At 39.6% G+C, this 24,843-nt stretch overlaps 1 protein-coding gene across 2 annotated transcripts in view; it reads left to right on the forward strand.

The window, feature by feature from the left end:
- The window catches only part of LOC138949337 (uncharacterized), a 79,615-nt gene that overhangs the window by 40,101 nt on the left and 14,671 nt on the right, over positions 1-24,843 (forward strand). For both annotated transcript variants that reach the window (XM_070321133.1, XM_070321139.1), the window contains 4 exons: positions 5,588-5,737; positions 6,769-6,892; positions 8,585-8,638; positions 9,523-9,812. In XM_070321133.1, coding sequence (XP_070177234.1) covers positions 5,588-5,737; positions 6,769-6,892; positions 8,585-8,638; positions 9,523-9,812 — 618 coding nt within the window. The remainder of the gene's footprint in view (positions 1-5,587; positions 5,738-6,768; positions 6,893-8,584; positions 8,639-9,522; positions 9,813-24,843) is intronic.

Raw genomic sequence — 24,843 nt, forward strand, 5'->3', positions numbered from 1 at the left:
TTCCCCAGGGCAGCTCGTGCAGCAGGTAGGGGTTTGAGAGGTTTGCCCTCTCGCTCCGCCTGTGCCCGCGTGAGCACTGAAATGACGTCGGGAGGCCGATAAACGGGAACCTCCCTGGTGACGCCGTCCACAAACTGAACCCGGTTTCCAATGAGCAAGTCGCATGGAGGATCGTCCATGACGACGGCCACAATGGTCCCCGTGAACAACGGTGTTACGACCTTGATCACTGCCGTGTTCAAGTCGTAAGCGTGAGATGCCTCGGCCATTCTCACCCTGATGCTGTCTCCTGTGTAGGCCATAGCTGGAACTAGACTCGCCCGAACCACTATCATGTCTGCTCCTGTGTCCCGCAGACCTTCGCCCTTCACTCCGTTAACGTAGACGTTGCAGTGGGGCTGGAAATGTTTCCTGGAGCACGGAACACAGAGTTGTGGAATGGTGCATGAGCTCGTGACGTCCCTTAACTCCTCGCTGCCAACAAAGTGTACGCCCTTCTGGTCAGCCTGTCTCCTGTGGCAGTCCTTCTTCACGTGGCCCCGCTTGTTGCAGTAGTAACACTGGATGTCAGATCTGGAACTTGATCCCTTGTGTCCCTGATCGTCCTTCCCGTCCTTGGGTCCTGAAGAACCCGAATTTCCTGATTTTCCTGGCCGTGAGCCTGAAGATTTGCCAGAGATCGCCTGGGCGTCCTCGTGTACTCTGATCCAGTCGGCTGCTTCCTGAGTAGTCTTAGGCTGGTGCTCCTGCACGAAGGTCACCACCTCAGGTCGCAGGCTGGACATCAGTTGCTCCATGACTATGAGGTCGGCAAGGTCGTTGACGGTCCAGTTCTTCTCGGCCATCTCCACCCAGCGCCGCAGGTAGAGATTAAGGCGTGCCACAAACTGATGACTCAGCTCGCCGCTCAGTCTCTTGCTGTTACGCAGACGTCGTCGGTAGGCTTCCGCAGTCAGGTTGAAGCGCTGGAGTAACGCCTTCTTTAGTGCCTGATAGTCTCTCGCCTCGTCGTCCTCCAAAGCGTTGTAGAGCTGCAATGCGCGTCCTTTCAAGCAGGTGCTAAGGCGGCTAGCCCACGTGGCCTCTTCCCACTTCTGGTCCGATGCAATGCGCTCAAACCGGCGTAAAAAGTCGTCGAGCTCGTCCTTGTCATCGTCGAACGTCGGCAGCCTCGTACGGTCGGCAACAAACGTCGGCGCGCCAGCCTGAGTAGGTGTACCCTTCTCTGCCTGTAGCCTAGCTAGTTCTAGCTGGTGATCGCGTTCGGCCTGTTTGTCCTGTCTGTCACGTTCGGCCTGTCGTTCCCTTTCTTGTCTGTCAAGATCGTCTTTCCGTTCTCTTTCCTGTCTGTCTCGTTCGTCTTTCTCTTTCTTGTCCTGTCTGTCACGTTCGGCCTGTCGTTCTTGTCTGTCAAGCTCTTCTTTTCTCGTCTGTCGCTCTATGTCTTCCTTACGTTCTAACTCCTTGCGCTTAAGCAAACTACGCGCTCTAACGCGTGCGTCACGCTCTGTCTGTTCCTCGCTACCAGGAGTCTCAAAAGTTAACCTCTTCGTAGGAGATCCCCCTGTAGCCATGGTTAGTTTAGCAAAGCTTTATTACAAAAGTAAGTCTAACGCAGCTATAGCTAGAACACGCGGTGATGAAAGCGGTGGATACAAAAATCCAGCAACCGGAAAATGCAGAAGAAAAATCCAAACAGTGTAGAACAAAACGCGTAGCCTACTTTATGGCTGCTTTTTGCGGTAGAACAAAATGTTTCCCACAGCCGTGGCCTACTTTATCGGCTGCTTTTTGCGGTGAAACAGAGTGTCTCCCACAGCCTTGGTTAGGACAGAAGTCCTCGGACCCTTCCCCCCCAAAATTCCAACAAAGTCAAAATATGGAGAAAAATCCAAGTAAAACAAGACGGTAGAAATGTAACCCGTTACAGAATGCGAAACAAACAATGTAGAGAAAACTGAGTAAAACGAATAACAAATCCGCTAACCCCGCTCAGCTCTCTGCAACGGAAAAACTCTGAACGTACAACAACAAAGATTCACAAACAAAGGAAAGGGAAGTAATCACAGTTAGCGCATACAATAACTCACAAATTACAATTTACATTTCCTGCAAGATGTGAATCGCTTAAGGTGTGGTATATGATCAAAACTATACAAAAAAGGGTAGCACCAAGCAGAAAATAAGTCGAGCACTGACGAGATTATCTGCTCTTAGTTATCCTTAATTGGTGGGTCTTTATCAGTTGGAAATTAACTGAGTAAATCCCGGCTTGGCCCCCATGTGTCACGTTTCAATATATCACTTAAGGTGATTATGAACCGGTTAATTACTACTAATTAACTAACCACACCACGATCCACTCTCGCAGTCATACAATTAAATAGAGTCAACAAAAGTATAAGTTTCAGACGCCTGTTTATGTATAAACTCTCCACCTCCCTCGAGCCTTCACTCAAAATATGTTCCTTTTACGTTCTCAACACGTAAAAAAACCAGTGTTCACTGACAAAATGCCAGTAGTATGTAGAAAATTATAGTAACACGCTGAACCCGTGTAAATACAGTCAAAATGAGAATGTTCTGTTCAAAAGCTCTAGTTCATGCAGGGGTCACACACCCCACGTTGTCACTACTCCCATGAAATCATAGATACGAAAAGACAACGGTGGTCAACGGGGTGCGTACGACATGGTGCACTTAGCTTTATCTCTGCTGCTGCTGCTTAGCCGGTATGCTGGTTAGTCGGTTCGCTGGTTAGCCGGTCCGCTGGTTAGCCGGTTCGCTGGTTAGCCGGTCCGCTGGTTAGCCGGTCTCCTGGTTAGCGTAGCTTCAACAGTTCCCGCCAGAGTCAGCCGTGCAGATGTTACAGGAACGTAACGAAGCGAGGCGAACGAAACGAAGGCTGCAAACAGAAAGCATCGGTGCACTAAACATGTCAGCTACCCCTCACCCACCACCTTAAAACATGTCATCTTTAAATATCTCATCGAGCACGTGGGCCTGCACAAAACGGACTTTTTACAACAACAAAACAGCCATTTTCCGTCCTTCTCTCCCTATCTGCAAAAACCATATACAGATTAGTATTTTAGCGTCACAGAGAGTAAATTATGCGCTAACCTGGAAAGAACAACAGAGAGTATTTCATTCCACAACACAGACTCATCAACAGCGTTAAATAATGATTTATTACCTCAAAAGCCTATGATTGTACTCTCAATGGAAGCAAAGTCCGCTTCCTCCCTGGAACAGCCTCTGTTCGTCAACAGTGACCAAAAACGTCCAGAACCCCTTGTCGAATCCTTATGCGAAAGCCATCGCCGACGAAGGAATGTTGACGACTTGTCCTCAGCAAAACATGTGGCAGTGGAAGTTCCCCTAGAGTGCCGAATATAATATTCGGTGAAAAACCATCATACTCTAGAAACTGTATTAGATCCTTCCCCTTCTGCCGCTGGGTGTCAAGTGTCCCGTACTCGTGTCTCTGTCAGACAACCTAGCCAAATACACGTGACTGACCTTGTCACAAAACCAGTCCAGCTATACACAATTCTGCCTCCCCAAGCAGAAAAAAGACACGAGAAACTCAATCCCTGAAAATCCCGTGTGCGCTGTCAGCGAAAAACCGTCAGCCCTATGATAGCAGAAACCCGCACTGTGAAGCTCGTGCGTTTCAAAACATCCGTGCTCGTTGAGCACTGTCAGCAAACTCTGCTGTGTCCAATATCACGCACAGGCGCTTTCTATCATAACCGACCAAGAACAGGCACTCCACTGAGTGACACTTTCTTGGTCTCTGTCACCCGATCGTGACAGGTAAAGTTACCAGTCTTTATCACAAGCAATTATTTTTACCTGCCGTTGTGTTTCATATGAATAGTTAAAATATAAAATGATTGAAAGAAAGGGCACCGCGTATTTAAAAAAAGAAATGTGTTCCCTGAGTAACCATTGGACAAATATGTAGAGGTTACACGCCGAGTCTCAGTGATTATTAAAAATAATGGTCGAAGTTAGCGGATCATGAAAAATGCGAGCTTTAGCGAGCTTTTTCATGACCGCGAACTGAGACCATTCTTTTTTATAACCACCGAGACGAGGTGTGTAACCTCTTTATTCCTCCTTTCTTCAGTTATTCAAAGAAAAGAGGAGGTTTTTTGCGAAAGTTTGATCGAATCCTATTCACTCAACCAGTCAACCTGCACAGGCGATCGATTAATGCGCGGTTGTATAGTTCCGTGCAAATCATTCCATTCTGTTAACACTTCTTGTCAGTTTTCCTATTTTGGACTAAAAATCAAGTACACAGATATGCTGTTATTCTGCTGTGGCGGCAAAGGCAGATATTGTGTGTTCTGTATATGTTTTGGTATCGCTTAGGATAATGTTTTTTCGTCAAATGGGACTAGCAGACGAACTTTTGCACCCGTGTTCCAACGTTAAAAACTGTATGAAGTTCAGTTTTCTGGGGAAAATAGTGTATAAAACCCCTTTATGTTGTTTAAATTGATGAGATGTGTGCATTTGGTTGCGTGTGATCTGTTTATTAAATGAAATATTGTTGAAAACTGACCGTCGGATTGCAGTCTGTTGTCGAAGGAACTGAGTGAAAAGAAGGGGAAGGCTACTCTTGTCGCTAGACAAAGTATGAGTTACTTGCCTTGGGAAATTGCTTGTGATGAACGGTTTGAGCACGGCAGATCTAGATTCAGAAAACAACCGAACTCATGGATTTTATATGGAGATTCATGTGTTCAGGCCTGTAGTTGTTAATTTAAATGCGGTATGTGTGTATTGTTTGCTCCAGAGATGTATACTTCGTACATTAGAGCGTTCGGAACTTTTCAGTCGCAAAAAGTAGTACCGAAACAGAACAACCTCTCAACCCATTGCACTATCGAGGATTCAGGCTGTTGCTGGGTCGTTATTTGTTTGGTTGCTGGGTCATTATCGAAAAATAACTACCCCTACAAGTTTACAGAGGTAAAGAAGCAGAGGGGGGAATAAGTTGTTGTTTTTTGGCAAATATTTCATTGTGTGTCTTACCCCACTTTCAATAGAAGTAATGCTATGGTTAACAGGCCATTTATAACGGAATGGTACACACCTGGATGGCACCTTATTATCTATATCTATGACTGTGCAAATCGTGCAAACGTGTAGTTTGAAACTTTTCATCGAACATTTAAAATGCTGTGCATTTCATTCATTTCTGAACATCATTTTGAGGCATGTGCACATCAACAAAACTGGAACTCCGCATTGGAACATGAAAACCACAAATGTTAAGTAATATAAACACGTACATTGTGTTTCTCGGAACTGTTCAGACACTTCTGCGCACAGTTTTGCAGTTAGTTGTGCAGTAAATGTGCTATATTAAAAAAAAAGAGACTCAACAGCTGAAATGATGAGGGTTGTGGTCTCCACATTGTTGTTTTAATGCCCCAAATTAAATTGTGCATTGCTGAACATCACTTGAACTAATGTGCACATATACAAAACTGGAACTCCAAACTGGAAAAGTTCATTTGATTTGATTTGATTTGTGCACACATGCAATAGCTCTGCATATTTTGCTCAGATGCATCAAACCAAACGTGAAGCTCCTGGCTGGGCGATTTGACAGTGAAGTTGTGAAGGACCAGTTGCAGAGTAGTGGACTCTTGGAGTTCACGCAGATCCGGAAAGATGGATATCCCATCAGAGTCAAGTTTGCTCATTTCGTCAAAAGGTAAGCACAATATTACAGTCTAGAGACATAGTGCTTGCTGCCGCGCGAGCCGAGAACATGTTCCCTCTTTATCCGCGCGGAGGTGTTTCCAGACACATCGTACGTAGGGTGTATGAATGTTAAAATTAATATTAGCATTCATGTGAATCATATTCATCCAGTCATTTTTTGCACGAGAACTACAAGAACAGCAACTAACAATCCAAGCAAAAGCGAACCAGTCCCACAGAATTGTCTTCTTTAATGTTCATTTAGAAATGTTGAAGAGACTATATCCTGACTGATAGAAACCACTGCACCAATGCATTGAAATAAATGCAAGGTAATTTAAAACAAAGTAGAATATGTGTGGACTATTGGTAAAAAAGAGGCGAAGCCATCAAGGCTCACGTAAGAAATCGACAAACAGTAACACACACACACACACACACACACACACACACACACACACACACACACACGCACGCACACACACACACACACACACACACACACACACACACACACACACACACACACACACACACACACACACACACACACACACACACACACAGAAAGAGCATAGGTGAAACTGTGCAAGAAAGCGAGACATTAGATCTAGATCTGTCTGTCTGCATGTAGCCTACTTACAGGGACACGACTGCCAAATAGTCTCGGCCCGCTCAAAATAATAATGACCGAGACTTTCAGTACTTCCTTCGCGTGACGTCTAACCCTCTTACAAAAATACGTCATAATGTGACGTCAATGTAATGTGACGTCTTCAAATGTTAGAGTTTCTACCACAGACACACACACGCACGCACGCACGCACGCACATACGCACGCACGCACAGACAGACAAAGTTACGATCGCATAGGCTACACTTACGTGAGCCAAAAAGAGACATTTGGATTAAAACAAAGTTTCTCGAAAACACTTTTGAAGTTTCTCAGAAACAGATTTTAGTGAAGCTTAACTGCAGTTACAAAGTTCACAAGACATATATACTAGCAATGTTAGTCTAAAATCAAAGCATAACTTTCAGATACAAAGACCTGCTGGACAATGCTGACGTCATGAACCTGAGGCGCGAGGATCAGTTACGTCAGACATGTGACGTCATTCTGTCCACTGCTGGCGTCACTCGATACAAATTGGGTCACAGCAAGGTAGGTGAACCTAAACTGGTTTTTTTCCTTTTGCTTAAAACACGATATGGAGTTTCTTGTTTTTATTATGCAATTTTGAAAGACGTCTACATTGATTCCGTCACTATGACATTCTTTGAGCGAAATGACTATAAACAAATCACAAATGTAGTGTTCTATTTTTAGCCACTGACGAAGTTTCTGGGACTTGCATGTTATGCAGGAGAGAAGCTCGCGTGGCATCATCTCACAGACAATCGCAGTTCCAACTGTTGCAAACGAACGCAATGACTAAGGTTCGCTTTGCCTAACGAAGAATTATTTACGCTGCCGTTTACTCGTTAACCACACATCTTATTCGTTCTCCGGTTAATTGTAGGGGAAGGGCTCCTAATATGGACCGGCTCCTAATATGGACCACCTCCTGTTCTGACAAACTAACGGCGCTAGAGCGCTAAATACAATTTCATTCGCTGTATTCACCCTCTCTGGATAACTTGCACATGTCAAAACAGTTGCAGAAACAAAAACCTCAAAACCGTTAGGCTTTTTATCTTTTTTTCACTTTTGGCAGCGTTCACTCTAAATTTGCCGCCTAAAACGGACTCGTTTCTGTCCACAGCCAAAGCTTTTACCACACACAAATTGCTATATATGATAGCTAAGACCGTATTTGTTACATTTTAGCAGTTTTGACCCCGAGTTTCTACTGCAAACAAAAAATAATAGCAAAATCTCAAAGTATGTGTGAGTCCCCTAATATGGACCACCTTCAACAAATCAAAGAAATTAAAAGCTAATGGCTATTTTCATTAATTTATTGAGAAGCTTGCTGAAAATAACCTATAACTAGCCCTCGAGATTTAAAAAAAATGTATAACAAATGTGTGTGTGTCTGTGTGTGTGTGTGTGTCTGTCTGTGCGTGTGTGTGTAGAGCGATTCAGACTAAACTACTGGACCGATCTTTATGAAATTTTACATGAGAGTTCCTGGGAATGATATCCCCGGAGGTTTTTTTCTTTTTTTCGATAAATGTCTTTGATGACGTCATATCCGGCTTTTTGTAAAAGTTGAGGCAGCACTGTCACACCCTCATTTTTCAATCAAATTGATTGAAATTTTGGCCAAGCAATCTTCGACAAAGGCCGGACTTCGGTATTGCATTTCAGCTTGGTGGCTTAAAAATTAATTAATGACTTTGGTCATTAAAAATCTGAAAATTGTAAAAAAAAAATTTTTTATAAAACGATCCATATTTACTTTCATCTTATTCTTCATCATTTCCTGATTCCAAAAACATATAAATATGTTATAAAAACAAGCTCTGAAAAATAAAAATATAAAAATTATGATCAAAATTAAATTTTCGAAATCAATTTAAAAACACTTTCATCTTATTCATTGTCGGTTCCTGATTCCAAAAACATATAGATATGATATGTTTGGATTAAAAACACGCTCAGAAAGTTAAAACAAAGACAGGTACAGATAGAAAAGCGTGCTATCCTTCTCAGCGCAACTACTACCCCGCTCTTGTCAATTTCACTGCCTTTGCCACGAGCGGTGGACTGACGCTACGAGTATACGGTCTTGCTGAAAAATTGCATTGCGTTCAGTTCCATTCTCTGAGTTCGACAGCTTGACTAAATGTTGTATTTTTGCCTTTCGCGACTTGTTTTTTTACTATTAATATTTATTTTTGTTCTTTTTAGGTTTTCCTCAAGATGTATCACAGAGATCAACTGGAACATGCTTTGGACCAGAAGGTAATGCTTGAAGAAATTCAATGTTCAAAAACTTGTAAAAAGTGGTAAACATTTATACTTTGCTGTATACATTCCTTGTATGCTCGGGCTACACAAGCACAATCTTTTTTTCTGTTTGGATGTATGATATTGCCATTCGATTATAAGTTTTGCATGCCATGAAATTAATTGATGTCATCATGTTGATTTTTGTCGTCTAAAGGGATGGCGGTTTGCGACATGATAAGATTATACTAAAACATTTACCGTCGTGAAGGTGTATACCATTAGCATTTAGTGTTTCCTCTCTCTAACATTTTCAACGACAAGAATTGCTGAACAATTAAGCTTTAAGATTTAGTATAAAATAGAACAGTGTATCTCTCTGGCTTGTTCCTTAACTCGACAATTCTATACTTCAATAAATAACGACGAAGTTGAATCTGGTTTTCGAGTTTTCAAGTTAACACCCCCATGCAAAAGGTACAGAATTCGTCTTGTATGGAGCTATACTTAAAAAAAGAAAAACCCATAACTGTCTTCATTGTCATAACATTACATTTTTCTGTTTCGCAGTACATGTATACCCATATCATCATTAAATTACGTGATTCTCTAGTTACTATATTTGTGACCCTCCACCACGGGATGAGTCGCATGTCACCTTTGTATGATTTTCATATTTTTACATTTTCCTAAAGAGTTTTTTATGCTCTATCCAGTGGTGAAAACCGTTTTAGAAAAGAGCGAAAACTGTTTGAGTTATAAGCCTGTGACTAAGGTGACCCTCACACTGTTACCAGACACTCCCCGGACTTATATTAAGCCTAGCGCGGAACCGCGCGAGGTGACATGCGACTCATTTCGTGGTGGAGGGTCTCATTTGTCACCGGTTTGTATTCTAGGCAAAAGAGAGAGAAGAAAGTGTCAGGAAAGAACGAGAAAGAGAACGAGCAGCGAAAGGAGAAGACGACATGTCGTCAACGACCACAGACCAACTTTCGGCAGCCTCCAACAGTTCTGAATCCGGTTTTGCTTCCGGTCACTACCAAACCACCGTCAACGCACACGAGAAGGGCAAAGACATTCTGATTGAGATTCCCGAGAACAATCCTGACGACAAACAAGACGAAGAAGAAGAAAAGGAGAAGAAACGAAAAGACAAGAAAAAGAAGGAGGGGCTCGGAAACCAACCGTAAGTAAACGGTGTTGCCATGTTTAGGCCCCAAAAAAAAGGTCTGTTTACGGTAACATAGGCCAAAAAAATAGGGTCGGTAGGTCGGGATTTTTTTTTTCTTTTTTTTTTTCTAAAAAACCATATTTTTACGTTATTTTGCCAAAAAAACAAGATTTTTTTTTTCTTTTTTTTTTTCTAAATGCCAAAAAAAAGTCTAGGGTCGCGCGAAAAAACTAGGGTCGGTCGGGTTACCGTAAACAGACCTATTTTTTTTTGGCCTTATCTTTCAATGTAGACAGCAGTGCACGTTTTGGTGGTTAAGGATTGCAGAGAAAGGGAGAATGTACGTTCTGGCTCACCGATTCCGACAGACCCTAAATATTAACGCAAAATAGGCTTCTGGACTAAACTTTTACTAAAATGAAACATGCGACAAAATCAGAAAAATACTGCATAAATCCATACAAAAAAAATACAGTAAAGTAAGGTTGTTTTGAACCAATGCCGGGTCTGTCGGAATCAGTAACCCAGAACGTACATTCTCCCTTTCTCTGATACAACATTCTTAAGCTCAATACGCTCTCTCATTTACAAACTTTACTTCATGTGTTCTTTCACTGTTAGAATTATATCTGATACATGCAATGTGACTGTCTAAACGAATAGTTAACTCTTTACAAGTGATTCTATTTTTACTTTTTCTTCCCGTCCTATTTGAATCCCCTTTTTTAAAAACTGCTTTTTCAGATCTTCTATATCGATTGGCTTGTTATATTCAGCTCGTGTTTTTGTTTGAATACTTGCTTTCTTACTTTTGTAGTCATCAAAGTCTGTTTGTATCTGTTTGAATTCTTCGTCAGAAACTTTTGAATCTTCAAGTGCTTTACTGATAGACAGTTTTAGGCTAGACAATTTTGATGATGCAAGAGTGGAAATGGATTCGTGTTTTTCAAGCTTTTTCACAATTTTTTTCATTATAGCTGATGCTATAAATGATAAACCACCAACTGCTGCTGCGACACCACCTAGGATTAGAGAAACTGGAGTCCCTACTCCGGTAGCTAACAGAATTGTTCCCGTTACACCTGCAGCTGATGCAAGGATAGTAGAACCAGTGCTGGCATTAGAAAGGCTGTTGTAAGTTGTTGAGTACTTACGTCTAGCGCGAGAATATTTTTCTAATTCATCTTCTAGTTGTTTTTGTATATTACTAATGTGTGCCAGTCTGAATTGTTGACTTTCTGCTGCACTTTCATCAATATTAGGATAAAGCTTCACACTGCTAGTCATCTTTTTAATGCAAAATATAAAATATTTATCTTAATTCTCACTGGCCAGTGTTTCTGCTAAGCTTTGAAGCTGTTCATTGCTTAACACCTTATCTGTATAGTAGAAAGCAATCAAATCAAGATAAGTAAGATTAATACTTCTTATTTCTGTTAAATTATTTATATCTGCGTTAACAACAACATTTTGGTTTGACGTCTGTTTTTTTATTGTGTTAGAATCCTTTTGAACAGCAATAAATACTCTGACTTCTTCAACATTTAATGGTCTCCAGTTGAGATTTATTCCTCTCATTAGAACAGTGTTTGTGGTTTCTTCCCTTTTCCTGACAACTATATCAAATATCATAGTTGCATTCTGCCCTATTGGAAGCTTGGGTATAAAATCGACAATGGTGTCAGCGTCCTTTTCAACACTTTGTTTTCTGTGAATGAGATAGTTGTTCTTATGGAAAGGTTTAACTGCAACTTCTCCCCTGCTGTTAAACGCAGGAACAAGGCTAACAATTAGTGGTTTAGCATTGATTGACTTACGGAATGTGTCGTCTTTTCCAACAAGAGTGTATGGACTCACAAATTCAAACTTCATTTCCCAGTCAATCTTTTTTATAACAGGACTAAGTACCCATTTTTTATTCTGATGTTTCCACATGTAGAATGTGTCATCGACAATTGGATCAGGTACATTAACATCACGGATTTGACCTAGTTTGAGGAATCTTGGTTTCTTTTCATCGTCGATTTCCTTTCTCTTGTAATGACCAGTGTCTGTAAACTCGAATGCATACACTGCACCAACTTCAGCATTGCTCTCAAAGTCGATAGCGTCTGCTAAATCTTTCAACTCTATAGTTGAACATGCAACAGGATAAATTATTGTAGGTCCACTCGACATTTTAATACTCAATATTTTATGGAACTATTTCCAATGTAATGTTAAACAAACAATCAACTGGTTGTCCACTTTGATTTTTCAGATCAATGTGTAGGAATTCATGACACCCTTCCTCCAAGTCCTTGAACTGAAGTGTCTTAAATGTTGGCACGTGCATTTTACAAAAAGAGGCATCACTCGGTGGAAGAATCCTAAGCAGATCAGAACGCTGATCATTAAACAGATTATAGGATGTGTTAAGCTCTCTCATGTGAACAAACAGTACACTGTTAACATCCATGTCAATGGGACGTGTTCCCTTGTATATATTTGTAATTCCAAGCATATCAAGGAGTTTGGTTGGAAACTCAAATGATCTGTTTACTTCTCTAGTTTTGGGCATAGTAAGAGTAGCAATGAGACTTGCATGATTTAAACTCGCTGTAATACCTACTGGAGCAAACAATTCTTTCTCTAAAGTGCAGAAGTCATAGTAACCATCTTCTACAGAATGTGTTTTACCATTAATTCTAACCCAGTTGTTATTCTTTTTTTTACTGATATTATACCAAGTAACCTTGTACATAATTTCATGCAGTGCAACTTTCATTCCTCCATTTTGATTGTTGATAGGGTTTGCAAGTTTAACTGGCACACCAGTCTTCACATTTGTTAGTGTGATAAACATTTTTTATTCAACAACAAAAATGAGTCAGTATAAATTCAACAAAGACGTTAAATACAAAACTGGACCATATTACAATCCAAAGACTATTTCTTTCCATGAGTTGGACTTTGCTGTAACAGAAACAGAATCCATTCGCGTTAAAGTGCCTGACCCATTCCATTCTTACCTAAATCCCCCAATCAAAAATGATAGTGTTCCAAAGATGTGGAACTCTCACCCAATTCAGTTCTATCAGAATCAGTTAAACTTTGCAATATTCTGTGCAACCACAGGATGTGGAGTGTCCTATGCAGACCACATGAATAATTCAAACTTACTGACAAAGTGTGTGTACACATTTCACGTTTACTATCAGTGCAGGAGAATCTTGTCTGAACTTCAGGCACCAATGCCGCATGAAAAGAGCTGGAACCCATTCAACAATAGGATAAACATGAAAGTGTATGAGCGTCTCTGCAATGAATTCAATATAGATTTTAAGACCGACTTTAGGCAAAAGCAAGACAAAAACCATGGCATGGGAACACTATATTTATGGGGTGTCCACAGGAGGTATAATTTTGATTACTGGCCAGGTCATACATCTTTTTCTTCAAATGTGCAGGTACAGTTAGGATCAATAGAACAACAGCACCACAATGCATGGACTACTTTTATATTAGACACCGGCAAAGGTTTCACTGGATCAGGTGTTGAAAGGATCAATGAATCTATCCGAACATATGCGTGGTGCTTGCTAGGCTCGCAGGCACAGACACGATCAAACATAATGAGAACAAGCACAGGGTTTGGTGCACAGAAACAGTTGTTATCAAATTTAGAAGATGTCATAAACTCTGCAGTTGATCTGCCTTCCAGCATCAAAAGGTATCAAGACTCTCTCCGTTATGCAAGATCAAAAGTTGACTTTGCTGTTGGTAACGGCCTTTACATGTTACCTTCTGATCTCCAGCTGCAGATTGGAACAATAACAAATTATAACAATGAAATCATTATTGCTAGTGACACCCAGCCGCTTGGAAAGGGTGAAGAACTGAATTCAGAAATCAGAACGATGTTACAGCCATATCACAATGAACAGAAACAAAGCGTGACAAGTGAAGATCACGCTGCAGGTGAAGATCATTCTGTCACTAGTGATGATCAAGCTGTTAGTATTAGTGATGATCATGAATCGCAGAAGACTGCTCTAGTAATTGGTGGAGTGGGTGTAGGCTTACTTTTGCTTTATTCTCGTTAGCAGAACACCTGCAATTAAAACTATTAGAGTCCAGAGATGTTCAGCCATGAAACCAACAACTTTACCTGCAAAAGATAACAGCCAGCTAACAATTGAACCAATGATTCCTGGAAGTGCATCCAAAGCTTTTGCTGCTAGTTTCTTTAATAGTTCTGCAATGTGTTTGAGTTGTTTCTTTACCCATCCCGGATCAGATGGAGATGAAGGTGAAGGTGGAGGTGGAGGTGTGACAGTGCCACCTGTGAGTGTTAACACTAATGTGCTTATTGCAAATCCTAACGCAGTTAGTATACTAGCTATTGTGATTCCCTGCTCTCTGAAAAGCGTTCTAATTCTTTCAGCAAGAGTTGTGTCTTCGTAAAGGATTCTTTGAATTGTATTTTTTATTCTGCTGACCTGTGTTCTCAGTTGTTCTCTATTGTTACTTAGAACTTCTAACCTTATGGCTTTCTCCTCCTGCAAATCTTTTAAACGCTTAGAAATTCTGTTTTTTACTTCTTGTTCTAGGTTCAAATCATCAGCATCAGCAAGTTTTTGTTTCTCTTTGTTTATATCTTCATCCAGCTGACCTAGTTTTGACAGATTATTTGCTATTTCACCTCTGATGGTTTGTAGTGATTGATTAAGGGCTTCTATTTCTCTCATAGGTAATAGTTCATGTGGAGTCTTCAGTGAAGTTTCCTCAGAAAAAGAAGTCTCTATCTCTTGTATAAGTTGATCAGCCTCATCTGCAAGTTTATTAAGATCTTGCAATGGAACAGATTCTATTTGAGTAGCAGTTGGTAGTCCTAGTTCTGCTTGTTGAAGTAAGGAAACAACATGGGAAGATGATGACCGTGTGCTAGGCACAATATCTAATTGCCTAAGTCGATTAGCAGTAAGTTTTTGTTTTAGTGAAACTTTTGATAGAAACTTAGCAGGATTAGATTTATATGTAAGTTGGACTTTTTCTCCTTTATCGCTAGTTGTATATAAATGATTTGCTTCCATTTTGAACTGGTTTGGATCTAAAACATCAGGTTCTTCTCCTAAACTTTTGTAGAAATCTCTAACTTTACCTTCCAGAAGTTCATGTCGTGCCACCTCATAATGCAGTGAATGATGGTAGGGAACCAAAGGGATTGCTTCGCTCATGTCGTCCGCTGGCTCAAATAAATCTTCAAATCCACCTTCTGCCATTTGTAACTTATTTTTTATTTTGAAAATAAAAAAAGATGGCACAATCGTTCGGTTCTGTTCTTGATCCTTACAGAAGGCTGAAAGAACCTCTCGGGGTAAAAGGAATAAGGCAAACAGTTATAGTTACAAATAATCCTTCTACTATTGATCAGAATGAAATACTTACTGTTAGGTTTCCTAATCTAGGTAAGAACGATGTTATTGTACCAGGCACTGTAAGACTATCATTCAAATTAGAATTAGAATCTGGCTCAGATGAAAATAGGACTTTGGCTTATAATGTAGGAAGAGCAATTGTGAGGAAGATTACTGTCAAACTGGAAGGGCGGGAAGTGATGTCATTGAATAATGCAGATGTATTTTTAGTTTATGCAGATAATTGGTTGACTGACAATGAAAAGAAAAACAGAGTGTTTCAAGGGATTCAGTCAGACAATGGGATAAAAGTTAGAATAGGAGCAGGAGATAAAGCTGACAACAAAAAAGATAACGCTGTCAATGTTGCTTTTGGAAACAAATTTTGTATTCCACTTGACTTTGAACTCATAAATTCACATCCTCCCTTCTATCAAGGAGCATTGCGTGACAGGCTGTCATACGACCTGACTTTCAATAGTTATGATCGTGTTATGCTTTCACAAGACCCGGAAGCAAAGTATAAGGTGTCTGGAATTTCTTTAGAGTTTGATGTTGTAAACCATCCTGAACTGGCTAGACTTATAGAAAATCAGTACAGTTCTAAGCTGCCTATCTATTATGAAAGAGTGTTGAATCACAGTACACTTTCAAAAAGCCAGGCTGATCCAATCTGGAACATTAACTTGAATACACCAGCTAGGTCAATGAAGGGAATACTTATGTTGTTTGAGGAACCAAAAGATTCATATGAAAGGCAAATAGAAAAGTTTTACAATCCACTAATCAATAGAGTATATTGCACAATTGAAGGGCAGCCAAACCAAATATTTGCATCTGGCATGCTGCCATACCAACACTATGATGAAGCAAGAAAGTACTTTACTGGAGGAAGATTGAAAGACCCAACATCTGATCTTGTGGCTAAAGATCTACATTTACACGGTGTTGGCGTAGAAGATTTCTTGACAAATAAATATGCGTTATGGCTGGATCTCAGAACAACTGACGACAACAAACTGCATGGAAGTGGAAGGCGAATTGAAAACGGATCAGAAGGAATCACAATACAAATTGAAAAGGAAGTAGGGAGTAGTAGTAAATCAGTTAAGATCTACGTGTTTGTTGTGTCAGATGCGCAGTTAAACATCTCTGAAAGCAGATTACAGGATATTGTTTATTGAACGTGTTAAAATGAAGTATCTAGATTTTCTTCCAAAAGATCCACACTGTTCTTTGATTTGTGGGGCAACAGGTTGCGGCAAAACAAGATATGTTTTGGATTTATTACAGACTGTTTACATAAATCACTTTGAACACATAGTCATATTCTGTCCAACCATAAAGCATAACAGAACATACAAGGAGAGAAAATTCATATGGTCTGATCAAAATATATTTATTGTAAATCCTTCTGATCGTCTAAATGTTTGCTTGGAGCATTATTTCGATCTTTTTCAGAACACACCAACACTGTTTATTATTGATGACTGTGCAGCAGAACGTGACATTGTTAGAAAGAAAAGTGCACTAGCAAAGCTTGCATTCAGTGGACGACATGCATTAATATCAGTTTGGATATTAACACAAAAATACAATGCAGTTCTGAAAGACTTTAGAGAGCAACTCAAAACAATAACATTGTTCTATTCAAAGGACCGTGACAGTTTTGAAGAGTGTCTTCGAGAAAATGATGTCATTGAAAACAAACAGGAGAGAGAAAGAATAAAGAATAATCTGAAATCTTCTAAGCACTCGAAACTGGTTTTAAAAACTGATCAACCAGTTCAGTATGTATGTTTGTAGAAATCCTTGCTAAGTTCTTGTCAAGTTCTTACTCAAGTTCTTGTCAAGTTCTTACACAAGTTCTTGTCAAGTTCTTACTCAAGTTCTTACTAAGTTCTTACCCAAGTTCTTACACAAGTTCTTGTTAAGTTCCTACCTAAGATCTTACTCAAGTTCTTACTCAAGTTCCTACCTAAGTTCTTGTTAAGTTCCTACCTAAGTTCTTACTCAAGTTTAATTACTAGATTTTAATTTTATTCTGCATCAAAATAAAATGAACTGTGATGAATTGCTGATGCAGACTGCTACAGATATTGAAATCTGTGACAGTAGGACTATACCTGATAAAAAAGAAAGATTGTATTCACTTGCTGTTTGTGGAAAAACAAAACACTACCTTGGGCAGCAGTTAACTGTGGAAGAAGTACAACATCTTTCCTCAGAAGATATAGAAAAGTATCATGGACGGTATGAATCAGTGCTTGGTTCTAAGATGGTTAGAAGTATTGGACAGACTGTTATAGGTTTGTACACAAAGATTTTTGGACATTTTACACCTCTCGACTCGGAGGAAGACTTAACACATGATCTAACTCATGACCCTGTTGTTTCCAAGTCCCTCGAATCTCTTGCCTGTGGCCTGTATTATCGATTTGGTGCTTTATTAGTACCATTTGTTGCTGGATTAATTACTTTCAAACACATTAATTTTCAGAATAAAAAAGATGACAGATCAGTTGAAGCAGACAGTGGAGCAGACGAAAATACCAGAAGTGAACACAGTGACAAAGAAACCTGGTAGAGTAGAAGCAGGAAAAAAACTAGCCGAATGGAACAGACAAAAAAAGTTAAATCAAAAGGCAAAGCAGAACATTATGTCTGAAGTTGAGCAGACACCAAACATTCCTGAAGTGACTAAGGTCACACAAACTGATCAAGAATTAAAATCTTCATTTCTATCATACAGAAAAGTAGCTGTAGCAGCTGTTGTTGGAGGAGGTGGATACTTGCTTTACAAACTTTGGCAAGGCAAATATAAAGTGTCAGAAACACCAAAATCAGAAACACCAAAACCAACAAACAAAGCAGTACAAACAATAAAAAAGCCCACAGTAGTACCTGCAGTGGATTCATTTCATATGGAATAATTTTAATATTTTAATTTTGATAACATAAAAATGAGTTCTGAAAAGACAATAGTTAATCTAGTTTATCACGCTGCAGTGATTGGAGGCTTGAGTGTAGGTTACACAATGCTGGGTAAAAGTCTCCTCAGAATGAAACCAGCCGACTTGGGAAAGTTAGACTTCGAAGACGGTGCTAAACTAATTGGTGTTGTGACAGCTTCCTTTGCAACAAAAGACTTTTTGGTGAAGCAAGGAATTATTCCAGAAAATATAAACATGTAAGACAATAAAATGGCTAGCTTGGTTATGATGGTGGGAGGTGCGATTGTAAATGCGCTTGCATTTTCTGGCAGCAACTATTTGTTTTCTAAACTGCAAAATGGTGAAGAGAGGGAAAGGCACAACAAAGCCATGGAACAACTGGCGAAAGCACAGGATGAATACGAGAAGAAACGAATTGCGCAGTTAGACTTTATGAATGATAAACTCAGGCAGCAAGGACATGCAAACAAAACCTTTGCCAATGTTGATGCAGCCATTCAAGAATACTATCTTGTAACTGGAAAGAAAATGAAGACAAGTGCTCCTCCAAAACTGGGTGACTTTTATCAGCCTTCAGAAGAGCAGAAGGTGGGCGAGATTGTTTTCATTGTTATTGGTATGGCTGTTGTTTACTTTATTGCGCGTGCTGTCAAATCTTAATATTCTGTCATTTAAAAAACCATGAGTGATGCTTTGTTATCTAAAATATATTATTCCCCAAAAGGATACTGGAAAGGAAGAACTGCTATTGACAAGCTCAGTGACGCAGCAGGTGTTTCTCAAGATATAGCAAAGAAATGGTTGTCAAAGCAGGCAGTTTGGCAGATCTATTTACCTGCACCAAGAAAAATTACACGACCACACTTTGTTAACATTAAACCGAATGACACTCATCAAATAGACCTGCTGTATTTACCGCATGACACAGTCAGAAGGAAGAAATATAAGTATGCACTGACTGTAGTTGATGTTGCAACAAGATACAAAGATGCTGAACCGTTGACAGAGAAAAGTGCTATAGCTACAGCTGTTGCCCTGCAAGAAATTTACAGACGTGGACCACTAAAGTATCCCAGAATGATTCAGTGCGATGATGGTAAGGAGTTTAAAGGAGCTGTCAACCAGCTTCTGTTAAAACATCATGTTACAGTGAAGAGAGGTATTCCAGGAAACCACAGGTCACAGGCTATTGTTGAGAGCTTTAACAAACAGTTGGCAGAAAAACTGTTTTCATATCAGTACCATCAGGAATTTTTGGACACAGAAAGTAAATTGCGTAACACTGAATGGGTCAAAAGATTACCATCAGTACTTAGAGCAATGAATCTGGAGGTATTTAAAGCTACAGGGTTAAGACCAGTTGATGCAATCAAACAGAAAACAATACCTGTTGCTCCAAAGTCAACAACACCAGTGGCATTACTACCTTTCAATCAGAAAGTCAGATATTTATATGCACCCGGTGAAGCTGAGGGTGACAGCAGGAAGCGTGCAACGGATCCAATCTGGAGTATTGACATTCATGAAATCAAGAGAGTAGTAGAGACAAATCCACCTATATATTACTTGAGAGAACCAGCACCGCAAAGAGCCTTTGTAAAAGAGGAATTACAATTAGTTCCACGTGGTACAAATGTTAAATGATTTTTTATTTCAGATTTTATAGTGTTAACAAAAATGGAAGCTCTGAGAAAGAATTGCAACTTCATTTTTTTAATTTATATTTTTATTTTGAGTTATAAAATCAAACTCACAGCGATGGAAGACTCTGTATTAGAATCTTTATCGACAGTATTTGACACCGTTGAATTACAAGTAACGGATCCTCAAAATGTGCAGTCCAGTGTGCAAGACGCCATTGAACAAATTCCAAACAATTTGTTGATTGAACCTCCAGTAAAAGTGCAGATAGTCAGTTTAATAAAATACAAAACAGTCAGTGATGAGGTGCTAGAAGTTCATGTTTCAACCAGACAACTAGCACTTAATTCTATGGCAGAATTGAATGGAAACTGGGCAGATGAAATGATGAAACGGTTTGAGCAAGCTGCAGAGGATGCAAAGATGAAAGGATCCGGATGGTCAGAAGGTGAAATTCTAAAAATAGAATTGAAGCTAAGTAAATTTGCCCCCATCAGAGGTAGAAGTTACATACCTTTACCTCCTGCTCTTGTCAAAAAACGTGCTGTGCTGAACATAAAGAATGATGATGACAAATGTTTTATGTGGTGTGTTCTGGCAAGACTGTACAGTGTAAAGAAAAATGCAGAAAGAGTGTCTAACTATCATGCATACAGAAATAAACTAAACTTTACTGGTATTGAATTTCCTGTCAGCATTACAAGCATTGACAAATTTGAACAGCAAAACAAACCCATCACCGTAAATGTTTACACGTGGGATGAGGAAGATGAACTGAAACCAGTCAGAATATCAAAGAACTCACCAACGATTGGTGATTGTGATACTAACCATGTTGACATGTTACTAATGACTGATGGTGTAAAATATCATTACACTTTGATTCGTACAATGAGTAGACTGATGGCGAGCACAAGCAATCACAATAGTAAACAAGACTTTTGTAGGCGATGTCTCTTGCGTATTCCATCAATTCATGCAGCACTTATACACAAGCAACATTGTAAGAGCGTTGATGATGCGGTTGTGAAGTTAACAACACCACCGCCAGACAGCAAAGTGTATTTTAAGAATGTATGCAAACTACAGAAAAGTCCTTATGTTGTTTATGCTGACTTTGAATCTATCATTGTGCCATATGAAGGACCTTTACCAAAAGACCTACCTAAAACAGTAACTCTAAGTAATCATCAAGTCTGTTCATATGCATTTATTGTTGTTAGTTCAGATGGTAAACATTCTAAACCGCAATTGTACAGAGGACCTAATGCAGCAAAGAACTTCTTACAGCAAATGAACCAAGTGCGAAATGACTGCTCCAAACAACTGAATCTTTCAGACATTGTTATGAAACCTGAAGACCAAGAACAGTTTAACTCTACCACACAGTGTTGGATATGCGAACAAAGTCTAACACCAAACACAGACAATCCAATAGTAAGAGATCATGATCATGTAAGTGGGCAGTTCCGAGGAGCAGCACACAGCAAATGTAATCTACAATTAAAGTTTGATCCTAAGACTTGGAAGCTTCCAATCTTCTTCCATAACTTGCGCGGTTATGATTCACATCTGATCATGCAGGCAGTAACTGATGAATACAAAGCAAGATGCATTGCGCAGTCTTCAGAAAAGTACATGGCCTTTACTCTGAATAGTTTACACTTCTACGATTCTGCTCAACATCTGATGGGAACACTTGAGTCTTTATCTTCATCACTAACTGCTTTCCCAATCACATGTAAGTACTTTGACAGTGACTTAGTTAGAAAGGGAGTCTATCCATATGAATACATGGATTCGTGGGAGAGGTTTGATGAAGATGAGTTACCACCAAAGGATGCTTACTTCTCACGGCTGAAGGGTAAAGGTATAAGTGACGAAGACTATGAACACGCTAAGACTGCATGGAATAAATTAGGATGTAATACAATGGGTGATTATCATGATCAATATTTGTTGGCTGATGTTTGTTTACTTGCAGATATATTTGAGAATTACAGAAGAACATGTATGAAGCACTACAATCTAGATCCTTCACATTACATATCTGCACCAGGCATGAGCTGGGATGCATTTCTTAGATTTACAGGAGTAAAGATTGACTTGCTATCAGATCTACCTACACTTCAGATGATTGAAAATGGACTACGTGGAGGAATCAGTATGGCTTCACACAATTACTGCAAAGCCAACAACAAATACTTGGACGACTTTGATCCTATGAAACCTTCTAATTACATCATGTATCTAGATGCAAACAATTTGTATGGTTGGGCAATGTGTCAGACGCTTCCACTTCGGAACTTTAAGATCTATTCAGGGCCATTTTCACAATGTGTTGTGATGACAATATTAAAAGCAGGCCCAGACAGTCGAAAGGGATGGATACTAGAAGTTGACTTAGACTATCCACTATCACTTCATGATCTACATAATGATTATCCTTTAGCGGCTGAGAGGTTAAAAGTAAACCCAAGAGAACCTCCAAAGCTGGTGCCCAATCTGTTTCACAAAAAGAAGTATGTGTGTCACTACAGACTGTTACAGTTTTACATTAGACATGGATTAATTTTGAAGGCTGTTCATCGTATAATTTTATTTGATCAAGAACAGTTTATGAAACCTTACATCATGAAAAACACAGAACTGAGAACCAAAGCCGCTGATGCATCAGAGAAAGACTTTTTTAAACTGATGAACAACAGTTGCTTTGGTAAGACAATGGAAAACCCACACAAGAGAAAGGATGTTAGACTTGTTACAAGAGAAAATGAGGCCATCAAGCTGACATCCAAACCACAGTATCAAGACTTTAAATACTTTCATGAACAGCTGTATGGTATCTTAATGAAAAAACTTGTAGTCAAGCTTGACAAACCAGTATTCATAGGCTTTACTGTGCTAGAGTTGTCAAAACTGTTGATGCTTGAGTTTTTGTATGATTATTTGAAACCAAGATATCCCAAATCGAGAGTACTTTACACAGACACAGATTCATTCTTACTTGACATTCCAGCGAATGACATTTACAAAGATCTAGAAGCTGAAAGTCCTGCAGTAAAAGGAAAAGATTCTTTTTATGACACTTGCGACTACCCTAAAGAATCACCATTGCACTCAAATGTTAACAAGAAGGTTATTGGAAAGATGAAAGATGAAATGAATGGGAAGATAATTAAGGAGTATGTTGGATTGCGTGCAAAGATGTACAGTGTTGCAAGTGAGAAAGGGGTGGTTAAAAAAGCAAAGGGTGTAAGCAAACAGGTTGTAAAGTCGAGCATATCGCATGATAACTACAAGGAAGCACTGTTTCAGAAGCGAGTGTTTCACCATGACAACCCTAAGATCAGTTCCGCGCTTCATCAGATCAACACAACTATTGTAAACAAGAAATCTTTAGATGCTAATGACACAAAGCGCGTTTATTCATCACCAGAATATTCTTATGCAATTGGCCACTGGAGAATAAACGCAAATAGTATGAGTGTGTAATAAGAATTTTTGTCAATCGGGAAAACCCGCTATGACAGCTTTGTTTTGACTGCAGTGGGGTAGAGGACGTCGTTGCTTGTGAAAGGGAAGTGTTTGTGAAAGGGGAGAAGGCTTTGTTGAGTTTCAAAGCAGCCACCAAGTACACTTATCAAAAGCTTGAATAAAATAAACAAGTCAATTGAATAAGTTAACACTCGGCGGCCGCCCGAAGGCAGCCTTTGAAGCGAAGCGAAGCGAAGCGAAGCAGGGTGTTGACCTATTTTGGCGCAACTGGCAGTTGCGTGACCTGATTGCAGTGTTAGCTCTAACTCTTTTTTCCTACTCTTGTGATTGCTGTTGATGTATATTTGGAACCATTGACGTCACTTTCTCAGCCCAATCGCGAAGCAGGGTGTTGACCTATTTTGGCGCAACTGGCAGTTGCGTGACCTGATTGCAGCCTACTCTTGTGATTGCTGTTGATGTATATTTGGAACCATTGACGTCACTTTCTCAGCCCAATAAAGCCTGATATCCTCATTCTTTTCAAACATGGTTTTGAGTTCTTTTCTCATGTTGAAGACTTCATAAAAAGACATCCCAACTGTGCTGAATTTGGCTCTGTATGGAAATAGTAAACGGGCAATCTCCCTCAATCTCCGTGCATACGTAGAAGAAATTTTAACGTTTCTTTCCAACCAGCCATCCCAGGTCTCATTATGAATGCCTTGTTCTGCTTCATAAAACTTAAATGCGATTTCTAGAACCATTCCATATTGCAAATTGAAGCCCATTGAAGTTGCCTCCTGTCTTTGTATGTGTCTATATCCCTCAACTAACTTTTCAATGGCACTTGCTGATGATGTGATATCTTCCGGATTAAAAAAGAACACTTCCTTCCTAACTTTCATGCTTACATCAACAATTTTTGACTTTAAATATTCGTGGAGTTCATTGAACGTCATTGTTGTTTTGGTTTTCTTTGGTTTTCCTCCATACAAATCTGAAAGTTTCCGTTTTGGGCGTGAAGGAAATTTAGGTAGTTTTCCACTCTGAGATGGCCCTTCATTTTTCATTTGCGATAATACTTCAACAAAATTGTTGAGGTAACTGAGGTGCTCTTCAATAGTTAAAAACTGCTCAGAATTCCATTCACTCAATGATTCCGGTAAAACCATAGTTGGTGAATGTAAAATTAAAGTTGATGACTGTGTTGAAAAATCTAATAGATTTTGATGAGCAACTTGTGATTCAAGAATTTCTCTCTCTAATTCTTCAGAAATGCTATCTTGAGACATAAATATTTAGCAAATATAGTGACAGTAAAAACACTTCTCTCACAGAAAACACAACTGTACGGCAGGCGAGTCCGGAATGAAATGGCAAAATCACCAGGCTATGTTACAATCAATACCAAGTGTTGGGCGGACGTGACGTAACTGTTGCTATCACATGATTTAATCTTGTCTTGCCATTGGAGGAATATAGAAGACAGGCTTGCTGTTTGTTTTTACCAGATCAATACGGTAGTTATGGCTAGCCGACGAAGGGCAGATTGGATCAATACGCACGCTGGCT

The sequence above is a fragment of the Littorina saxatilis genome, linkage group LG1, assembly GCF_037325665.1.
Source record: "Littorina saxatilis isolate snail1 linkage group LG1, US_GU_Lsax_2.0, whole genome shotgun sequence".
In the NCBI taxonomy this organism is placed as follows: domain Eukaryota; kingdom Metazoa; phylum Mollusca; class Gastropoda; order Littorinimorpha; family Littorinidae; genus Littorina; species Littorina saxatilis.